The following is a 22,768-nucleotide window of genomic DNA, read 5'->3' as shown; positions in this document are numbered from 1 at the left end:
ATGACAAGGTGCATGGTATGGCAGTTTTATTATCCCCATTATACAGATGAGAGAAACTAAGGCACCATGGTGCCTTAGTAAAACTTAGGTGCTTTGCCTCAAAATCATGTAGATAGTAAAATGTCATAACAGGATTCAAATATAAATATTCTCACCATCTCCAAAAGAGCCATATTAAAAAGAAGATGTATGTGTGCGTGTGTCTGTGTGTACATACAACGGAGATGCATGCGCTCACTGTGTTTCACTGACAAAACAAAGTACATCTGAAAAATAGAACCATGGAAAACCATCTTAAGTGTACTTAGGAATATTAGCCACATCTTAGTATTTTCATATTTGTTAGGCCAGTATCTTGCTTGACATGTGAAGGATGGTATCCAGATTGAGGAATCTTGGAGGCTTGGGCATGACTAGATTTTATGGTTTTGAAACTGAATTCTGACTGTGTATTTTTGCATGAATTTTCCACTTTTAGTGTTAATTATCTTTTTTAGGTTTATTGAAGCTTTTTTTTTTCTGATTTCAGAGGCAATGATCCAGAGATTCATTAGCATTTCAGATTTGATTGGAAATGCAGCATTGATTTCAAGGGAACATTTCTGTGACCTCTTGATTCATGAGTAGGCCTTTTCAAATTTCCATCCTTTATTGACTTATTTGGAATGGGTTCAGAGTATGAGATAGTGGTGTGAAAGGCCTTCCTGAGCGTGCCAAACTGCCAAGCATTTGTCTGGAAGACGCGCTTTCTATTTTTCTGAGTTACGAACCCTAAGATGTAGTGGATCGAGATCTGGCTGGAATGAAGACCTAGTAGGTTGAGGTCCAGCCCTTGACTCCTAAAGGTTGTGTGACCCTTAAAGCTATCGGTGCCCTACACAATGGACTTAGAGACCGCAAATTGTAGAGTAGTTGCAAATCTGGGTATTTCCTCACTTGGAGTTCTCTAAGCTGGAAGACACCATTGGTTCATAACCAAGAAAGTAAATTCTAATGAAGTTAGAAAAAAGAGACAGAATTGTGATAATTGATGTGTTTCCCTGAAGTAGGGTGTGTCCTCTGTGGTACCAAGTTAAAGACTGGGGGGAATCACCTTCATTTCCCAAATAGTGTTTGGTCTGAAGTATTTTTAATCAATCCTGATTGTGGGGGAAGAGTGAATTATGGGGACGAGAGTGGAAAACTGACCACACTTTATTCTATTTATTTCTATAATACATCTTTGAAGTTGTGTGTTTTTAAGCAGGCATGCCAACAAGGAACAAAGTGGGTTAAATTTACTTTTTACCTCCTAATTTATTCCTGACCAGCCTCTAAAAATTATTAAAAAGCAATGAAATCTATTGACTTATTCAGCAAACATTTTTAAGTGTCTATTGTGAACGAGGCACTGGGAAATAGTCCATATTTAATGTGAGAACCACCCCTCCCCAAGCTTGGTCTCTGTAGTATTCTTGTTCTGAACTCTCCAAAGTGACGTAACAGTGATAACAGCTCACTTTGAGCCGCCAAGTTAAGGTTTGAAGAGTGCTTTGCGTATACTCTCTCCTTTGAGTCTCCAAATAATCTCTCGAGGGAGGTGCAGTCATTCTCCTTGTTTTATGGATGAGGGAATTGAGGCCCAGAGAAATTAAGTGAATCTCCTAGATTAGGATGTCTCTGAGACAGGTTTTGAACTTAGATTGTCCGGACTCCAAGCTCACTGTGCTTTCCGCTGCGACACACTGCCTGTCCATCGTAAAGAGCCCTGCACTTGGAGGGTCATTGGAGCCCATTCATGCCTATCGGTGCCCCTGTTCTTCTGGAGCTCTTCTCCCCTAAGAGCATTTATATTGTGCCTTATCTGCTCTCCTAAGAGCATTTAAATTGTGCCTTAAAGTTTGCAAAGTGATGTACGGGTTACCTTGTTTGATTTTCACAACAACTCTGTGAGAGTGTGGTCATCATCGTCATCATCATCATCCTCTACAACATTTCCATTTTACAGATGAGAAGAAGGTCAAGTAATTTGCCCAGGGTCACATAGCTAGTACAAGTCAGAGATAGGATTTGAATTCATGCCGTCTTAGCTCCAGTTCCTGAAATCTAACTGCTGTGCTACCTAGATGCTCTTCGAGATCAAAGGATCATGTCTTAAACAGACTTTGTATGACCTCCACCATCTAGGACAATATTATTGCACACACACACAGTAGGTGATAAATAATACAAATGTATTCCTCGTAATTTGTGATTAGAGAGAATCATTGTTTTCTAGGCACTTGGAGTGCTTTTTTTTTTTAATGCAGGTCTATAGAGGTTCTTTGTATAAAGTGAAGAACTTAAAAAGTTAATAGCCCCTCAAAATTTTTCCCCCACCCAGAATTTTTAAAGTAAAATTTACTCCACCATAAGAATCAGTGTATGTCTAAAATGTTCTAGCTTTGGCCGTGTATTGTCTTGTACTTTAAGCCTAAACAAATGCCTAAGGCACTAGAAGTCAAACGATAGTCATAAAGTATAGCATTATAGATCTTGGAAGGGAGCTCAGAAAGGCATCTAGTCCGGTCCCTCGTCTTCAGGCAGGAAAAGCAGGCTTCCCGTTTTGTAGCTGAGGCCACTCCAGTTAAGTAACTCCCCATAGAGATAGGACTGGGGGGTGGGAAGGGGCGGGAAAAGAATCTTAAGTTTCCTGCCTCCAGGTGGAGTGGTCTCATCATTGCAGAACTGAAAGTCCTTTTGCTTAGGAGGTAAATATTTGTGTTGATCAGGTATTCAGATAGCAATTTAATGCAAAATTCTCCCTGTAATAAGTCTACTTTGACATTGAAAAAGACACTCTCATTTTGACAAAATAAGGCTATTCATGTAACATGGCATCTGTGGGATATGAGGGTGTAAGCACAAAATGATTTGAGGACTTTTCTTTAGGTTTCCATACTGTGAATACCACTTGATTCTAAAGTCCTAGCATGGCCTTTAAGGGAGAAACAGAACCCCATCACCGTGCCCCCTTCCCCCCATTCAAGATTTGCTGCCTGTTACCACTTCTTCTTGCTTTTGTGAATTCCATTGTCCTTTTCTTGTGGTGAGCCCACCTCTGAACTTATCTAGGCTGGTCCTGGGACCATAGACACAAGAGTCCTCTCCTGGAAGTTTTTCCTGCTAGGTTAGACCTGTTGGAGCATGCTCTTTACTAGTATGGCCTTAGAGGATCCAGGGTCATCTCCATGAAGAGGCATTGGAGAAGAACTTGAGTGGAGTAAATGAAATCATGTATGTGTGCAATGGCAGCCTTCAGAAGTCAACTTAGAGATGTCATTTTTATCTCTTAATACTGGAATATATATTCTTTTGCTAAATGTGACATAGATAGGTGAGACAAGAATAGTTTTTCCTCTGACATAATTTTGCTCTTATTTTAAAATGCTGTACATTTTAATAGTAAAATGTATCTTCTGACTTATTTTTTCTCCATTTCATTTTTTTTTTTTGGCTAGAGTTTGTATCTATCCCCATTAGAAGTCAGATCAAACTATGCTTTGTTTAGGTATATCTGAACAACTATGGCATGGGAGGTCAGGGATGGAGACTGGATAAGTATTTGTAAGTCATTTACATAGTTAAGTCACTGGGATTTTTTTTTCTACCCATATTCCAGAATATTGGAAAGAAGATGACCTGTCAGGAGTTTATTACGAATCTCCAGGGTGTGAATGAAGGCAGTGACTTTCCCAGGGACCTGCTGAAGGTAAGCAAGCAGTGAAATACTGGTTTTTCTAAAAAAGCAGGTTTCCATTTGAATTTACTGATCAATTTCTGAGTTTGAGATGGGTAGATTTAAGCATTCTTTAGCTCCTTGTCTTCTGCTTTGGATTTTTATGAGCTATGTTAAGAGTGAGTAGAAATTCGGCATCTCCTCAGGCCTCTTTTCTCCCAAAATACTTGTAGACTGTTGTTCATTTCTACAAAATAAACCTATGTAACAAACAAGATATTCTGGAAACCATTGCAATAATGACTTGTTAAGTAGTTGCTATAAATTTGGCAGCTCAAACAGTTAATGGATGGCATTGAACTTTTGGGCTGTTTGCAATCAGACTGTTTCACAAAGCTTGGGAAAGGTTACAAAGGTATATTCACTATGGAAACAAAAACGCATTTGCAGATTATAATGGATACAGTTCTGGCTTTATTCAAGCTCTAGTCACATGTCCTTGAGTTGTCTCTGCAAATCGATTAAATTAAATCTGAATAATTACAGAATGCCTGCAGTATTCCAGTCTGGCTTTATTTTTGGCCTCATTCCTCTCCGTCATCAGATCGTTATCATAAAGACAACAGAGTTGAGATTAGGATTCAGGACACATTCTTCAGTAAGATAAATGAAATGGTGTGCTTTTAATCAAGTGCAAGATTATTAGCTAGAGGAAATGTGAATCTGGGGGTGGGGTGGGATGGGAAGAGTCATAGAGAGTCTGATTATGGTATGGAGTCAAGAAGACCCGAGTTCAAATCCTGCCACAGACACCCACTAGCTGTGTGATCCTGGGCAAGTTACTTAACCTCTGCCTTGCCTCAGTTTCCTTATTTGTAAAGTGGGGATAATTGCACCTATCTCCCAGGGTAGTTGTGAGGATCAAATGAGATGATGAATGTAAAGCACTATGCAAACTTAAAGTGCTGTATAAAATGCTAGCTGTTAATATCTCTCACTTGAGCCTTGCTTTCTGATTCTTATGGAATCAATTATTGGGAATAGGTTTTTGCCAGGTAAAGAGCACATTTGACTCACTTGGTGATGCTGCAGTATGGAAATGTGCTCACTGAAGGAAAAATGTCTTATCTGCCATGCCCTAGACAATTGTTCTTAAATTATAAGTGAAGATAGACCAGAGTGCCTTCAGTTTTAGGAAGAAGTAATGAGAATTAAGGGAGGGAGAAAGACAATATGAGTTATGTTATAATATGGACTAGTGCTAAACTTTTGTTGAATTTAGTAGCTCATTTAAAAATGGTGATACTAGGCAGAATGAAGAGGAAAAACATCTTCTCAGTAAGCAAGCAGAGGTGCTGTTTACTGTTTTTTTTAAAGACCAGTGTAGCTATTGCATCCATTGACTTTGAGTAGTTAGACTTTGTTTCCATGAGGCAGCTTTATGGGAGATAAAAGGTACCCCACTGTGGCAGTAACTGTGTTCAGCACAATTCACTGATCTCATGCAAGAGGACACAAGTTAACAAGTTTTTTTTTTGCATTCTGATGGTGTTAGCCTAGAAAATAATGGATTCTTTGAAAAGGGAGTATTTTCCAGGCTTTTATCCAGTAATAATCTGAAATGAAAATTGACAAGATAATTTTCACCATGTAGCTTATGTAGGTTGCTGAGTTACTGAGTTTAGTTATGTAATTGGGGAGTCTCAGAGGCTTCGATGCAGTGGTCAGGTGAGAAAATGCAGCCCAGATTTCGGCCAGAGATTGTTGCACAGCTCAGGGAAACACTTTCCTCCATTTCTTTGCTAGGCAAAGAATTTGCTTGATGATTTTTTTTTTTTTTTTGCAGTTGTGTAATTGGAAATATGTTTACCAACCTGGGGGAAAAAACTAACTCCTCCCAAACAACAGCATATTATACTGTGCCTTATTTACTGTGGAGAGATTGGTTACTCATTGGTATTCCAGAAACGACTGTGGGGTTTAGAATGGAAATTGTCAAGTGGAAGAATATTGACTTTTTTCCTCTCCTGAAGGTGATAGCCTTCCATTTTGATAGGAATTGAGATTTTCCTGCATGCTGCAACATGAACAAGGTTTCATTAGAGCCATTTTTTTTTTCTTTATACTATTCTTTTTGTATAGCTAGTCCCCTTGGTTTTCTTTATCTTTTTTCCTTTTGGTTTCTGGATTTCCTACTGAGATAAATTACAATCTGATTTTAAAAAAAGTATGTGTACATACACACTCATACCTACATGCCGCATACATTTGACACCTATGTAAGATGTGTGTCTGTATGCACACATCCATCTGTGTGGTTAGATGTATATACATGCATATACTACATACATATAAAATGTATCTATACAACCCAACTGTGTGATTACGTGTGAGTGCATATACATACGCGTGTGTCCATTTACACACATGTAAAATGTATAGATGTATATGTGAGTGCAGTTATATCATTATACACATATCTAATCACATAGATGGATAAGTATATACAAAAATCCATGTATGTTTTAGATTCTATCCTGTCAGTTTTGAAATACTTAAAAAAAATTACAGGAAGTAGACCTGGAATTTTAAGTGTAAGTAACAGTTTGAATTCATTTGATTTTTTTTTTCTCTTCCCTTTTCACTGTCTGCCATCACTCATTATGCTGATGCCGACTCTACTTACAAGCAGAGTGTTTATGGAGTTAAAGGACAGATTTATTGATATATTGATAGAACAAACACAAATACAAAGCTGGAACAGACCCTGCAATGAACTTACTTTCTAATAGGAGGATGTAGCACATGCAGGAGAGTAGGGACCAAGATTAAACGGAGCCTTGGGGCAGTGGGTCTTCACACCCTTTCCTAGGCACGGTGGGAGTATTGGTCTGATTACTGTTCACAGAACAAGGGGTGCAAGGGGGTGTTGGGGTGATGAGGGTGGTTATCCATGCAGTGTAGATAGCAAGATGCCCCTACAGCCTGCAAGCTCCTTTCCTGGTGGATGACTGATTGGATGTGATGCATGGCCTGAGGCCAAGCAGAGATAGTGGGTTAGATAAAGATAGACTTTTTGACCCACTAAAGAACCTTTGGAAAATAGAACACTTTGCAGCAAGCTACCCTTTCCCAGAGATGTATATAAAAGCTGAGGGCCTCACAGCCTGGTACAGAGCTTCCTCTCCCTGTACCTAGGTTTGGCTCCTCCTTCAGTCCTCCTTGACTCCAAGCGATTGGCACCAGTCAGTAGTCTCAGGCCAGGCCAAAGCCCTGTGCCAAAGCAATTCTCTGAATGTCCTTGGGCACACCGCAGAAGGGAAAGACCTCCAGAGTTTCCCCGTTTGGCAGGATGGATGCCATCCTTCCTGCATTACAGCTCTTTTGACGTGGTGCTGACAAATTAGGGATTCCCTCTCTTTGAGTCTGTTTTCCCCTTTTTTTGCTATTCAGGCCAGCCTCCTGACTCCTGAAACCTTGCTTGGGGTGCAGTCCCATTGTCCCCTTATGCCGTCAAGAGACCGGCTCAGGAACCAATTTAGGTTCAGATGTAGTGACTACTAATGTTCTCTCTCTCCGCCCCCCCCCCCCCTTAATTTGTATTGAACCCCCTAGAAGCCTCCTCAAGGAATGAAGAATCTCTTTTAGATAGCTATCTGTGATTTTTCTAATAACCCTAAGGAGTCAGCAACCTCCTGCTTCTCCAATGGTGAGAGGCCAGTAGGGGAAGCTAAATTCTGTATAGGCCCTTCTGCCTGCATTCTCCCCAGGGGTAGAATTCAATTTGTGGAGTGAGGGGGTGGGAGAGGGAGAAAAGTCTCATGGTGGCTGTGTACCACTTTCATTGTGTTCAGGTAGAAGAGGCCAGAAAAACTCCTATGAAAATGATTCTGTTCCTCTGAGTATTTAGCCATAAGAATGAGTATCTTACATTCCCCCTTTCCCCTTCCCAATGGGGTTAGCTGAAGTTGAAGGGCTTTGGAATTGGCTTAATGCTTGTTGTCCTGAAGCCAGGTTTTTATTGCATGTGTTGTCCTTATTACTTTTAGGTTTCTTTGTTATATTTAAAGTAAGATTTGAATTTGTCTGTTGCTAGGGAGTCAGGAATTTGTATCGAGGGCTCACTCTTCTGCAGGGCATGGTTATAGGGGAGAGATACAGAGGAACTAGAAACAAGGCTCTCCCTTCAAAGAAATTACAGTCATTTGGGAGAGAGAAGAAGGGGGCATTTTCCCCCATAAAATGCACAACTATCCTGTAGCTTTCCTTATGATTGAGTTGTAAATTGAATTTCACTAGCTTAACTTAGTTAATATGGATGTATAGGAGCAGTAATTTATTAATCTTAATTCAAAGGCCACGTTTTTCTCTTTGTAAATCATTCAACAATTTTAAATCTTGCAATACTTAAAGGTACATTAGGGATTTTCTTTCAGTAGTGAAGAACTCACTTCAAAGCCTTAAAGTACAAATATCCAGAGAATTTTATGCTTTCAAATAAGCTTAGGTTAGCACTAAAGGGATTGAAAATAAATTGAGTCATTAAAAAAAAAATCACTGTTTTAAAGGAGTGTATTTTGTGTACTTCCATTGGACTTTCTTCCTACCTTTTAACAACTTGTGTAATGCTTCTTTAGTTGATTCTTCCTTTGTATCGCCCACAGCACCCCTCCATTCACCTCCACGCATACCCCGTGCTATCTCTCTCCTCTCTCCCCCCAACTTAGATGTAACATATCCAAAGAGTGGCTCCTCATGTAACTCGGTCTGGCAGGCCAGGTGCCAGGTGCTCATAAGCAAGTTCCTAGGCTGTAAAGCTTGCCCATTCCACAATCTAGAAGGTGGCCATTTCCAGAGATTCCTCAGGAGCGCAGTGTAAAACTGGGGAGAGGCCCTGATCACCATACCAACAGATTAGTCAATCAGCAAATTTTTGTAATACTTTCAGGACACTGTGCTAGGCAGTGGGATGATAGAAAGTTTATATAATACAGACTCTCTTACACATTCCTTTTAGAGCTTACAGTCTAGTATGATTACATTATACAAGATGGCATGATAAATTCATTAGAGAGTTACAAAACAAGGCAATTAGTGCAGTATGAAGAGAAAACCTGTTATACTGATGAAGGAAAGGCTTTGAAATGGAGGTGGCATTTGAATTGGATAAAATGGTTAACAGTTCAGTAGGGGAAGAGAGAGATGGGGGGGCAGGAAATTTCTGATGTATAAGAAACAAAGTGAAAAAAAATTTCAGCCATGAGTTTCTAAAATTTTTTTATTTTCCCAAAAATTGGAATAGAAAGTATTCAATTTTCTTCTCTACTCCTTGTTCAGAACACTTTTTGTGACTTTTCTCCTAAAAGCATCCCCTCTCATGCCTTAATTATTTTAATTAACTTATTTTATTAATTTAGTTATTTTTCTTCCTCACAATCCCTCATTTAGTCTCCCGTCCTTTCTTGGTTAACTGCATCAGGAAAATGGCAATAGTCCTTTCATTTGTATTTGTTTTTCCAAAGACTTTAATGGCTCTCTAATTGCTGCAGGAAGAAATACAAACATGCCTTATTTTGGCAGTAAGGCCTTTCACAGGCTGTCTCTATCCTACCTTTCCAGCCATGTTTTCACGTTAAATTCATGCCAAATTTGACTACTGGCTGTTCCCTGAACTTAACATTCCCTCTCCCACTTCTTTATCGTTACATAAATCATCCCCCAGTCCTGGGACCTACTTCTTCCTCATCCCTGCCTGTCAGAATCCTCCTTTTCTTTCAATGCTCAGTTCAGATGCCATCTTCTGAGGAATCCCTGCCTTGATTCCTTCAAGTGCTAATGATTCCATTTTCAAATCACTGCCCTTTATTTTTGTCTGTTTTAAACTCCCCTTTTCTCCCTCTGCTCCCAGCAGAATATAAGCTCCTAAAGGGTAGGCACTGCTTAAATTTTGCCCTTCTACCTGCCCCCAGCTCAGGGTCCTTCTATATAGCAGATACTTAATACAGGTTTGCTCAATTGAATCAGCGGTCTCTATTTTCCGTGCAGTTTATGTGTAAGGAGAGAAGCAGCCGCGTCTAGGATGATGGACACTGGTTACTTAACTGTGGGTGTGGGGAAATACAGGACTGTTTCATTATGAACTTATATGAAAGGTGCCTCCTCCAAACCTATGACAAAGATAAGAGGAAATGAAGAAGACAAGGAATAAATGAAAATTGAGATATGAAGGTATGAGGTTGAAGGTCAGCTACCAGCTGTGTATTAATTTTCTTCTGAGGTGAAGCCTGGAAGAAAACTTCAAATTTAAAAAATGAAGCATTTATTTTGTCTCTCTGTTTTCAGGTAGTAGCAGCTGGTGTTTGTTGAGCACCCCCTATGGGCAGAGAACTATTTTAGGTTATATGGTGTATTACCAGAAAAAAAAATTACGTGCAAGCCCCTTGCTTCCTGAAATCTTATTGAAGAAATCCAAAAATATGTCCACGGACCAACTTGAGAACTTCAAAGTAAATTTTAAGCAATCTGAAAAATCTAAAAGTTGGCCATGGTATATTAGTGTAAAGCCTGCAGAAGTAGGGGAATAGTGCCCTGGTGGCTAAGGTAGCATCACTGGAATGGGAATGGGATGGGAAGCTAAGAAGGTTGCCTTGGCCCATTGGTTGATGAGCCATCTTTGAGGTTATCCATTAGCCAGCCTACCTTTAGAATGTTCTTTAGAATGTTGTTCCTTGGTAGAAGCTTTGTTGCTGTGTTTGTTTTAGTGCCTTTGAAGTATACTGGTACTTTGAAGTCACCGGTGAAGCCTCTGAAAGGAAACCTGAAAGCTTTCTTAGGTTCCGAGTCAACGGCGAATGCTTGCTGCCTTTTTTTCCCTCAAGGGTGGTGAATCAGCATACCTATCCCAGGTAGATGCATGTGTTGGAAGCCTTTAAAATGAGCATAAACAATCCTATTGGAAGCTTTGTTTGGTATTTATTTGTGCATTAATCCATAGCTCAAATGTTTTGCTTTTCAAAAAGGTCATGTGTGCTATTTTGGTGTTTTTGAAATCATTCTCCAGCAATGCATGGGCTAGGTACATTCATTCCTTAACATTCCTAAGCTGACTAAAACCATGATGTGCTGTGTTAAAAAGGAATTTATCATTTTATCTCCTTAGGGTAAAAGTAATTTATTAAAGTGAAATAGGAATCGAGAGGAAGGGGAGATGAAGCGAGGAATAAATTAAAACAAGTATTAGACGTAGAAGATCAGTAAAGAAAACCAAAATATTTTAAATGAAGATGAATGTCTCCTGTCTGACAAGCAAGGGAGATAATTATGAAATATAAAATTATACCTTACAAATTTCCAACCATCAAACTGTTTTATCTATGACTTTTGTGTTTAAGGGTAAATTAACAAAAAATTAATCAGCCTCTAAACATTTTGAGGCAAGCTTTTGGGGGGATGGGGAAGAAGGAGCTAACATCTTCAGACTAGCTTCTTGGTCATAACCCTTGGCATGAGTTAGGTTGAGGTAAAGATAGAACTCCATTCAAGTTTCCCCTCTAGGTAATAACTTCTCCTAGCATTTGTTAGAAAATTTTCAGCCATACAAAATATATAGATTAAGAATGATGAATCCATTAAGGTGGGGAGTAAGTGTAAAAATGAGAAGGGAAAGGAGGGCTCAAAAGTGAAAGCCCAGTAAGGTTGTTAATAGGATCATGTACTCTTTGAGTTTGAACCTTGTCTTTAACATCCTTGGTTTCCAAAGACCAGTCTAGCTAAGTAAAGATAGGCTTACTATGTGGTGAGAAATTTTTAGCCCATGGTAACCCAAAGTAAAATACAAAATGGCCCTTGATTTTGTGCTGCCCCCTTGCATTTCTGTGCTGCTGTGGATAATGGGACTGGAAAGGAGACAGAGAATTGCATATACTTGCATGCAAGGAATCACACCGTTTTTATGCCATCTGTAAACTTTATCTTGGTTCTCAGATCCTTGTCCAGTAACTGAGTGGTCCTCATACAGGAAAGGATGAGGTGTACCAGTCTTGATATTCTTACTATAAATGAAACCAGAAGAAAGAAAACAGAGCCAAATGAAAGAATGATTCCCATTGAGAGATTTATTCACAAGGAGGAATCAATGAAGAAAAAGATCCCAAAGGCATAGGAAAAATCTTGACGTTATCAATACTGACGTTATCAACCAAGAGTGATATTCACTACCTTCCTATGTGCTTATTTTTCCATTTATTCAAAATGTTTGTTAAATTCACCTGTACGTGCATCAAGGACTTCCTTGAAGAGGGTATTAGTAGAACACCAGGCAGGCTTTCTCAAGTAATATTCTATGATAAGTTAGATCTTTACCATGACACAGTTGATTGAAAGATACAGCGAATATAAGGTACCACTGTTATTTGTTGATTATGGGGGGAAAAGAGACCATTTAATTTGACAGAGCATAATGCTACCTTAAAGGCTGTCTTCTAACGAGGGCATTTCCCATTTCTACATCAAAGTCATTCTAGGTTCCTTGAAAGATATGCTATCAGAACTAACCTTACTGACTGATCATAACCCTCAGGTGAGTCATAAAATTAGAGAGATATATATTTGCCAAAAGCATTTGCCATTATAAAGGAGGAGGTCCAGGTTGAGGTATTCCTTTGGATATTGAGGGTCCTCCACATGTTCTACTTTGCAGATAACATTGTCCTGTGTCAATCTAGGCAATTTGAAGTCCCTCTTGTAAGCTATGTTGCTGCCAATCCCCATTCATTCAATTCATTAGGCTCCTTATTTACTCTAGGATCCAGATTAAAACTTATGTTTGTCCATTAAAACCCTTCATAACCTGGCTTCCTCCTACTTTTCCAGTCATTTTATACCTTACCTCCACCTATCCTCCCCCACCAACATACTCTGTGATCTAGTGACATTGGCTTCCTTTGCTTTTCCTCCCATATGGCACCCATCTTATAACTCCAAGGAATTTTACCTTGCTTTCCCCCAAGTCTATAAATTAAATATATAAATATACATACATACATACAAATATACTCAACTTTCTGGCTTCCTGTAACAACAGTGCTATTTGCAGCTGCTGTGAAGGTATAAGACCAACAACAACCACCACACAGAAGGGCTGCTAGCATAAGTTCTTTGATCTGCTTTTCTAAGGAAAGCAACTTTAAGGGGTTTACAGTCTCACTTTAATTAAACATACATATATCATTCACTTAGTTGAGGGGAAAAAGTCAGCACCCTGAACTTCAGAGAAAACACAAACAGAAATTATAAGTAGAAATTATATAAATAGAGCAAGTAACACAAATCAGCAGACAGGGCTTCTAACCACCTTTCTATAACAATACATATATAGTTACCAGAGAGAGAAGCACCAACATCTGGGTTTTCAAAGCCGGAGGGGCTCCTTAACGGCTACCCAGAATCTTGTCTGGTGAAATCACAGGAACGTTCTTCCAATGAGTGAGCCCCCCCAAGCAAAGTGCTAAACCTCAGAGTATATATACGCTTCTTCAGGGTCAGCCCACAGAGGGCATCACAACCATGTGATTCAAACTCATGTAACTTAGACTTTCTTGTGACTTAAGCAGGTCATCAGTCGATTCAGTCAATTCAATCAAAGACTCAGTTGGAGGCACTTGATTGTCTTAGTGCTGAGAAGCACTCCAAAAGAAAAAACAGCAAAAAGTCCCACTTGGCCTGCCATTACACTTCCTTGTCTTCCTTCAAGTTTCAACTAAAGTCCTTCCTTTTGTAAGAAGCTTTTCTCAGTCCTCTTCAATCTTTGGACATTTTCTCTGAGATCTCCAACTTAACTTACTCTGTGTTTATATTTATATTTACATGTATCCAGTTCACACATAACTGTTTGCATGTTGTCTCCTCTGTTAGACTATGAACTCCTTGATAACAGGAACTTTTTTTTTAACCAGTCTTTGTATCCTCAGCACTTAATGCAGTACCTGAAACATAGCAGATGCTTCTAAATGCTTGTGGATTAAATGAATGAAGAGTTTGGTTTTTGGCCATCTTCATATGAAAGACCAAGTGGATGCAGAATATCTCTTGTACAGATTATGCGTACAGATGAGATGGATAGACAGCTTAATAGAGATTGGGACAAAGGGACAGTGAGTTGGGCCATGAGTTAAATACAAGGAAAGAAGGCTAGATTGCTTTATAGAATTTGCAAAACTCTGTTAATGGCCCAGAACTCATCTTAGAAACAGAACCCTGCCTCCTCAATATTGGTATTCCAGCAGTATGGGGCTGCTAGGTGGCACAGTGGATAATGTTCTAGGCCTGGAATCAGTAAGACTCATCTTCTTAAGTTAAAAAATCTGGCTTGAGATACTAGTTATGTGACCCTGGGCAAGTCACTTAACCCTGTTTGCCTCAGTTTCCTCATCTCTCAGATGAGCTGGAGAAGGAAATGGCAAACCACTCCAGTATCTTGGTCAAAAAACTCCCAAAAGGGCCGTGAAGAGTCAGACGCAACTGAAAAATGACTGAACCGCAACAACGATAAATTCCACCGGTGGTATTCTAGGACTGCAAGACTTTAAACATAAGCAGTCCTTGGAATATCGAAAGCGGTTGTCACCCAGAGAGCAATGGAAGTGCAGCAGTAAAATATGTGACCAGAGAAAAAGAGGATGGGAAGAAAACATGGGGAGGTGAAATCTAGTAAAGAGAGCTAAGAGCAAATGATGATTTTAAAGCTGGATTAATAGGAGTAAGCTCAGAATAGGCACACAGGTTTGGAAGTGAATGGCCAGAAAAATGCTGGGAGAACTTAGGAGTTGTTTGACGATGTCAGTACTGTGAATAGCAGGAAAGTGCTGATTGGGGTATTTAACAAGTGTAGGCTAATTAGCAGCTACCTCCTGTAAGTCTAAGTAGAAACAGATGGGCTGTGTAAGAATAAGCAAAGAGCTTGGGGTTATCTGTATGTGGAAGAAAGATTAGCTGGTGGTTAGATTCAGCATTTTAAGCAATTAATCAATATACAAGCGTTCATTAAATGCCTGTGTGCCAGCCACCATGTTAGGTGCAAATACAAATAATGAAACAAACTCTTTCTTTCAGAGAGGATTCATTCTAGCAGGGAGGACAGGTACAGATAGAACTACGTGCAGATAAATGGAAAGAGAAAAATAAATACGAAGTAGTTAGGGACAGAATTAGCATTTGGGTGGACCAGGAAAGGCTTCATGGAGATGGTGTTGCTGTCTGCTCAAGGAAGAGAGATCCTGTTCTTTTTTTTGACAGTTTTGTAACAAGTTTCTAAGTTTTTCCATTTGGAAATTTTTGTGTCTTAACAATTTGTTGAATGTTATAGGTTTCTCGATTTATAAATAAAAAGCAAAGTGAACTGCTTTATATGGTAGTATCTAGGTGATTTTTAAAAGAGAGTCATATATATATATATGTGTATGTTGTATGACGTCAACAACAGAATACCTAAATTAAAAGACATCCTTAGACTGTCCCCTGAAAATCTCTTTTTAATGTGTAGCGGAAGTAATGAGGCTTTGATTCTAATCTGGTTCTTCACTGTAAGGCAGAGAATGTTAGGGTTGGAAAGGATCATAGAACTTGTCCAGTGTAAACTAGTTTTGGAGACAGGAAAACTGGAGACCAGAGGGTTACTGTTGGAGTCAGCACTAGAAACCAACCAAGTTCTCTGACTTCCAATAAAATCCAGAATTCAGATTTTATATTATCTTCCCTCCATTAAAAAATATTCCCAAACTCTGGTTATCATTTCTTTCTCATACTTGCAATGTGATACATTTAGGTAGTAACAAACCCTTTTTGGGCTCTTAATAGAAATATTCCTTGTGAATTGACTTTAAGTATTTTTTTTTTTATTCCTCTGTTTTCCTCTTTAACCTGAGTTTTCTTAACTTACATGGCTCTTAACCAGCCTTTACATCTTTGGAAGGAAATAATACAAAATGCTCTGGCTATTAAATTGCTCTGAGGTTGCAAGATATTGAAGTTACAGTATTAAATCCCTTCAGCTTTTCATTATATAACAACAAAGGGAAAGTCAGTTTAATAAAAAAGAAAAAAATAAATTGTTTTGTCCTTAGAAACACTAAGCTGTTGTGGCAGACTCAGGTATACTCAAGACACTCCATTTGTTGGAAACTGAAATGTTTTGGTGAAGCTGAAAGGGCTTCAGTGTATGGCATTGATTTATTGGTTTGTCATGTAATGGGGAAGTGGATTTAGAGTCAAGGCACCTGATTTCAGATGCTGCCTTTGTTACTTACTACAGGTGTAAGGAACTTGACCCAGTCCCCCTCACCTGTAAAATTAGGGAGTGAGGTTTGATTGCTTCTGAGTTTTTTTTTTCCCTAATTCTAAATACTATGATTTTTTTTGAGGGGTGGAGTAGGTATAATAATGGAAAAGGAAATGAAAGTGATATGTATCATTCTATAAAATGGCAGATACCTAGTCTGTCTCTAGAATAATAACAATGACTGACATTTATCTAGCATTTTATGATTTGAAAAGCACTCGGCATGGATTATCTGTTTTGAACTCCATGCCAGTTCTGTCAGACAGGTATTGCGAGTTGTAGTCTTCCCGTTTTTCGGATAAGGAAAATGGAGGTTTAGCGAAGTTGGGTGACTTACTCACAGTTATATAGCTAGTAAGTTTTGCAAAGGGAATTTAAAACCAAGTTTTCCTGATTCCACGTCTAGCATTCCATACACTAGGCTGTGTTATTTCCTGTTCTTTCATGGTGTTGTTAGGGTGGCAGGTTTTAGTAACCAAGGACACATTCATTCATACAGATGATGGAGCTTGAATAGCCTGAAACCTATGAGCCCCCTTTGAGAATAATGTTTTTTAATGCATAAAATAGAATACATAGGATTACAAAGGTAACCAATTATGTTGACATGCAATTATCGAAATATTTTTAAAAACAAATCCATGGACAGCTCAGCATAGATCTATGATACTATGATCTCCCCGTGTAAATCTTGTTCATAGTAACTTTTATTGAGAAATGGTTCATCCTATGCTCTCGTTTTATGACATGGGTTCAAGTGTTTTCTGGCGTGAGCTTGGAAATTTAGGACACTTCTCGTCCTCATTTTGTTCACCTGTAGTCTCTAAGGCCCCTTTCAGCCTTACAGTCCTATAAAAGTGCTGTGGTGGGTAGCCTTGACATCTTTTGGTCATATAACAAAAGTAATTCTCTAAGCAGATTTTAAATTCTTCATTGGGTCAAAGAGAAGAGCACATACTTAAGAACATAAGCTCTTATGAACAAGAGGGGATGTTCAAATTCCAGGCTAAGGAAGCGTTTGTCTCTGTCGATTCCCACAGGTTGGTGTCAGAGGACAGCATGGGGAAGGAAAAATCGGCCTGGAAGGAAAAAAAAAAGGGACATCTTTCTAATGAGAAGGCTGAAATCAATTCTCAGAAATATTTTATCTGGGTTTTATTCTAAGTGCATAGTTCAAAATAGGAACTGATGGGTGGTATTTAAATGTAGCTATATAAAGAGCATTCACTGTTGCCTAGAATAGGTGAATGATTCCTGATGAGGGGGTCATTGAAATCCTGTTAACAATGGTATCCATGGTATGGATGATTTTTGATGCATTTTCCTAGTTTAGGCAGTAGGTTAGCAAATCTTTGATGATAGTTAATAGCTCTCTTCCAGCAACTTTGAATATTCTGGGTTAAAATTGGAACTAAGCTTTTTTTCTTTTCTTTCTTTTTTTTTTTGTGTGTGTGTCAGAAAACTGAGTCTGAAATGCATGATTAAAAAAGGTCATGTTGGGTTTTTGGCACCTGAGTGTGTACTATGTTCAATGTGTGGGTTTGGTGGTCATCAGTTGGACCTCAAATATAAAATGGTGGTGACAGTGTTTTGAATCAGCTGAAGCTCCATCAGTCATGCTCATTGTATTTATTTTTTATTTTTGTTATTTTTCTCAATTATAATTTAAACATGTTTAATATTAATTTTTTTAAATGGTGAGTTCCAAATTCTTTCCCTCTCACTCTTCCCCCACTTGTTGAGGAGGCAAGCAATATGATTTCATGTGAGGTCATGCAAAACATATTTCCATGTCAGCCATGTTAAAAAAAAGATGCTCATTATATTTAAAGATGTATCTGTATCAAAAAGTCATCTTAGAACTTTTTCAGCAGAACAGATGCTGCTTAAAGCATACAAACAGATTTCTCCCCCCCCCCCCCACTCCTTCCCATGTAGAGTTGTATTTGAGTGGGGGTGGTAGTAATACTTTAGGGTACTGTAATGGAATATTAACAATTCCCAGAAAGATTCTATTTTTAATCTTATCATGCAGAAGCCACACAGTATTTCATATTCAAATACATCCATAGAATTTAGAAATGCGTGTGATGAATTGTTTTCCCTTTTACTACTTAGCTACATCTGCCATCAACATTATTGTTCTTTCCGTACCATCTCCCTCCCTCCAGTGTCTCCAGGTTTACCAAATTCTTTATAGTTACAGGGGAAGTAAATCGATGTATTTCATCCAAGAAGGAACATTTGCGGGATGACCCATTTTAATTGCTCTTCTGCCCTTGATTCACTGGCTCTCCTTATAGGACAAAATGATTCCCTTTTTCATTTTCCTCCTCTGTAATATTGGCAGGATGGATATTGTGCTCTTCTGTGTCAGCGGGCCAAATGTTTGGGGATTTCATTGATTTGTATACAAATGCCTGACAATCATTACTATAATATGTTTAGAGGATAATGATTATAGTCTGCTGATTCAAGGGGTTTAGTGTTATGTAATCAGCTGGCACAGATTTGAGGTGTCAAAATAACAAATTTAAATCCTCTGCCTCATGTCTGCAGAAAAGTTAAAGTTTAGAAAGTAACTGCCACTTGAGGCTCTCTCAGAACTTGACATTTAAGCATACCCATAATTTTTGTATGGAATTTAGTTGCCGGTCCTCATCATTTACATAGATTTCAAATTGGAGAACAGTTTTAAAAGTTTGGCTCATAAATTAAGACAGAGAGTTTTGCCAGTTGAGATGACAACTTGTATGGAAACAAAGAGCAAAGACCTTCAAAAACTGGGCTTTTTCTCCATTCATTTCCTTGGAGTATGACCATCCCTAATGTGAGCCATTGAGGATAAGTTTAATCAGAAGAGAACAGCTTTCTTATAAACATATTTCTTTTTTTAAATATTTAATTTATTTATTTTCAGTTTTCAACATTCATTTCCATAAGTTTTAAGTTTTTTCCCCCTCCCTCCCCCTTCTCTCCCCAAGAGAGGCATGCAATTTGATATGTGCTCTACACATACATTCCTATTAAGCACATTTTCACATCAGTCATGTTGCATAGAAGAATTGTAACGAATGGGAGAAGCCATGAGAAAGAAAACAAAACGAAATAAAAGAGAAAAGAGTCTGCTTCACTCTGCATTCCAACTCCATAGTTCTTTCTCTGGATGTGGATGGTATTTTTCATCCTGAGTCCTTTGGAAAAGTTTTAGGTACTTGAATGGCTGAGAAGGGCTAAGTCGATCAAAATCAGTCCTCCCTGTTACTGTGTACAATGCTCTCCTGGTTCTGCTCACGTCACTCAGCATCAGTTCATGTAAATCTTTCCAGGTTTTTCTGAAGTCTGCCTGCTCATCATTTCTTATAGCACAATAGTATTCCATTACATTCATATACCACAACTTGTTCAGCCATTCCCCAACTGATGAGCATCCCCTTGATTTCCAGTTCTTAGCCACCACAGAAAGAGCTGCTATAAATATTTTTATATATAAACATATTTCTTGGCATAGCTATAATCGGGTCAGTGTGACCAGGGATTTTCTCCAGGGTGCTGATAGCACTTGGAGGCCTTGAGCGTTGTGGAAACAACAGAACTTAGTACTTAGTTAGCAAGAATAATTACTTAAATAATAAATTACAAGTTGGTGTGCCAGAAACTACTAGTGGAGTGTGAGAAGGCAGCACAGTGCATCTCTCTCCTCACCCATCTCTCCCATTGGACAGTGTCCTATGTCCTGACCCCATTCTCCATCATACAAGGATGTACTTTGGACTTTTTGCCTTTGACATGATTTGTGGTACATGCCAAAGGATCAAAAATTCTTATTTAGGGTTCTGTTCCTTGGTATTTTGGAAGATCCATGCTTTCGTTGCCCCTATGCAGCTATGCAGATTTCATCCTTTCATATCTATTCATCCTATTGGATTATTATAATCCCTGTTTTCCGATAACAGTGTACTGACCAACTTGTCTTTTTGTTCTTTAGTATCACAGAGGTCCCAGGGTACTACTACTCAGGCTAGTTGTCGATCGTCTTTTCATCAGTTGTCTTTCCTTCTTTCTCCATGATTGACCTACCTCTTTTTGGGTCATGCCTGCCCTGTATGATAATGTTTTTTGAATGTCTAATTGCATGCAAGTCATTTCTGGTCACAACATGCTGTGGCCTGCTTATCCCCACTTTATAGCTTTCCATTGCCCTTTGGATTATTTGTAATTTTAATTCTTCTAAAATTATAGTGCTCAATGTTTCTCAGCCTTATAGCACCAGGGAGGAAAGATACAGGCTTTTGAGACAGCAATCAGTTTCTGGTCATGAAAGCACTGTACTGTTTCCCCTGTAAAATTTACCACTTAGGAAATGTAGTCTTCATTCATCCTAGTTTTAGGCCTAGATGATTGTCCATCTACAGTGCCTGTCCAAAATGAGAACTTCTCCAAAGGTGATTGTCACAAGTTACCGTTGCAGTGTGATGCAATGGAAAGATGTCCAAGGGTGGGAATGAAGAAGAGTGAGTTATGGGCCTGGCTCTGTTCCTTTTCAAGCAGGAGCTGGGCCAGCATTTGTCATAGATTTCGTAGAAGAGATTCTTGTGTTGGGAAGGCATTTGGAATACATGGTCCCTTAGGTCTATGGTTTTAGTCAGTTTATTGTAGTGAGGGACATTTACTTCTTATTGATCATACCTTATGATGCAACATAACTCCTTATGTATCTTCATTTATCATCACTGAGTATGTTCAGTATGTGTTCTAAAACCTACCCAGTGATTAGATATAAATTTATCTGATGCAGGGCTAGAGTTCTTCTTCTTATAATAATGTAATCAGTATCAGCAGTGTTTTAGGCATTGCTTGAACCTCATTATATTCCATAGATACAAATCAAGAACAGATATGTAAAACCTGCCATTTCTTGAGAGGAGTGCGGAAAGTTTATGGTGGTTTCATATTGAGGAAGATTGCTTTTCTGTTAAATGGGGAAGGGTTTGCAGTATAACTTCTGGACAGTTTTCCCCATAACTCATATGACCTTGTAGTGCAATTTAAAATACCTATTTCTAAAATTTTTCCCCCGAACTTTAGATGTGCTGATGAAAATAAATTTATTTTACTTTAAATCAGAAGGCCATGACATTTCCCCCTGATTTTTTTTCTCTCTTAACCACTTTCTCTGGGTTGAGTGGTAGAGAGTGCTTTAAGGCGGTAGCAGAGCCCGAAAGGGTTTAATCAGACCAACTCCAGCCTACACTGATGATACAAGAGGGATATTGCTTTTCAGCTTCATGAATCCAAAAAGCAAAGACAAATGAACTGATTTTTTTTTTTGTAGTAAATTGATGAGAAAGAATTTTTTTTTCATTCCTCTCTTCCCCTCCTTCCTCTTTCTTATCACTAGTGGTACTTGACAATTCATCTTCATTTTTTTGTTGGATTCCATTTATAAGCTATGGTGAAGAGCTTGTTATATATTGTGTTTCTTTGTATTTTCAAAGGCACAGTTGTCTACAGAAATGTCAGAGCCTACTTCCAGCCAGCATTTTCAATGAGTACAAAGAGCTTAACAACCCACAGATATTTTTACCAGCTTTCCATGGGAGGACACACAGGTCAAATAATGAAATGAGTGCTGTTTGCTTGTATTCCTTGCTAGGGGCAGGAGAGAAGGCAAGGACTGAGAAAACTGGGGATGAAAAGATGAAGGACAGAGTGAGAAGAGGTGGCTCAGTGCTTATGGGGGTGGTTTTAATTCTGTTCTTTACTTTTTACTTTTTTTTAAGGGCATAATCTTTTTGTTCGGATTGACTCTCCCACTTACCCTTCTGCCTTTCTTGGGTCTTCCCCCCACTTTCCTTTCTACTTTTCCTCTTACCTCACTCCTCTTGTCCTTTCTTGTTACATCATCTTAAGATTCCAAACGTTAGGAATGCAGGTGGTTGTGAAAAGAGAAGGAACAATCAACAAGAGGAAATAATCCAGCCACATTTTATTCCTGCTGGAGCCTGGCTTTTTTGTCCAGCATAATTTATTTGCTTTTTGTGGAGTGGTTTTCAGCATTCTGAAGGAACAGTTTCTTCTCAGGCTCGTGGCTGTAATTCAGTCATTCTGCAGTTGTACGTAGACCTCTTGATCAGTCTTTCTGCTTCCGCCTCCTTCACCCCTATCTTGGCCAGATCTGCTATTGGAACCTCTTTTGTCCCCCTTTGACGGACCCCCAACAGCAATTTCTGTTTTAACTCTTCGTATTCCCTCATGTATTTGTCTTTATTCAAATCTATTTGATGATGGCCCTTTGGTTATTTTTCCTTATTTCACCCCCTCATTAATCTCCCACTCTGCTCCTCTTTGCCATGGACCAAATCCCTTGGCTCTCTTTCCATGTCTCCTTGGTGAGGAGAGCTGTTAAAAGATGAAAATAGGCTGAAGACTCTCCCTATTGCAAGGAGACTGGGTTCACACATTCCTATATTTTTCTTGCTATATCTTCGGGTGGATTGATGTCCGGGAAACAGACATTTTGTGGGATATACCTTTAGTTATCCTTAGTTTGTACTAAGAGTCAGTCAACTGACATTTAAGGGTCTACTGTTCCAGGCACTGTGTTTCATGTCATTTATTTATTCTTTGTTTAAGTAGCCATGTTGATTCCACAGAATTTCCCTAGAACAATACATTTGCCTCTCCTCTTCATGCCCATTATGTAGGGTCAGAGATATCCATTCACATGTTCCATG

General features: G+C 38.8%; 1 protein-coding gene across 1 annotated transcript in view; it reads left to right on the top strand.

The window, feature by feature from the left end:
- PSD3 (pleckstrin and Sec7 domain containing 3) overlaps positions 1-22,768 on the top strand; it is a 451,252-nt gene that overhangs the window by 176,471 nt on the left and 252,013 nt on the right. The window contains exon 8 of the mRNA XM_036751348.1: positions 3,641-3,730. Coding sequence (XP_036607243.1) covers positions 3,641-3,730 — 90 coding nt within the window. The remainder of the gene's footprint in view (positions 1-3,640; positions 3,731-22,768) is intronic.

This window comes from Trichosurus vulpecula, chromosome 3 (assembly GCF_011100635.1).
Source record: "Trichosurus vulpecula isolate mTriVul1 chromosome 3, mTriVul1.pri, whole genome shotgun sequence".
Taxonomy (NCBI): Eukaryota; Metazoa; Chordata; class Mammalia; order Diprotodontia; family Phalangeridae; genus Trichosurus; species Trichosurus vulpecula.
Note: the sequence above shows the minus strand (reverse complement) of the source record. Positions and strands in the feature narration are given on the sequence as shown.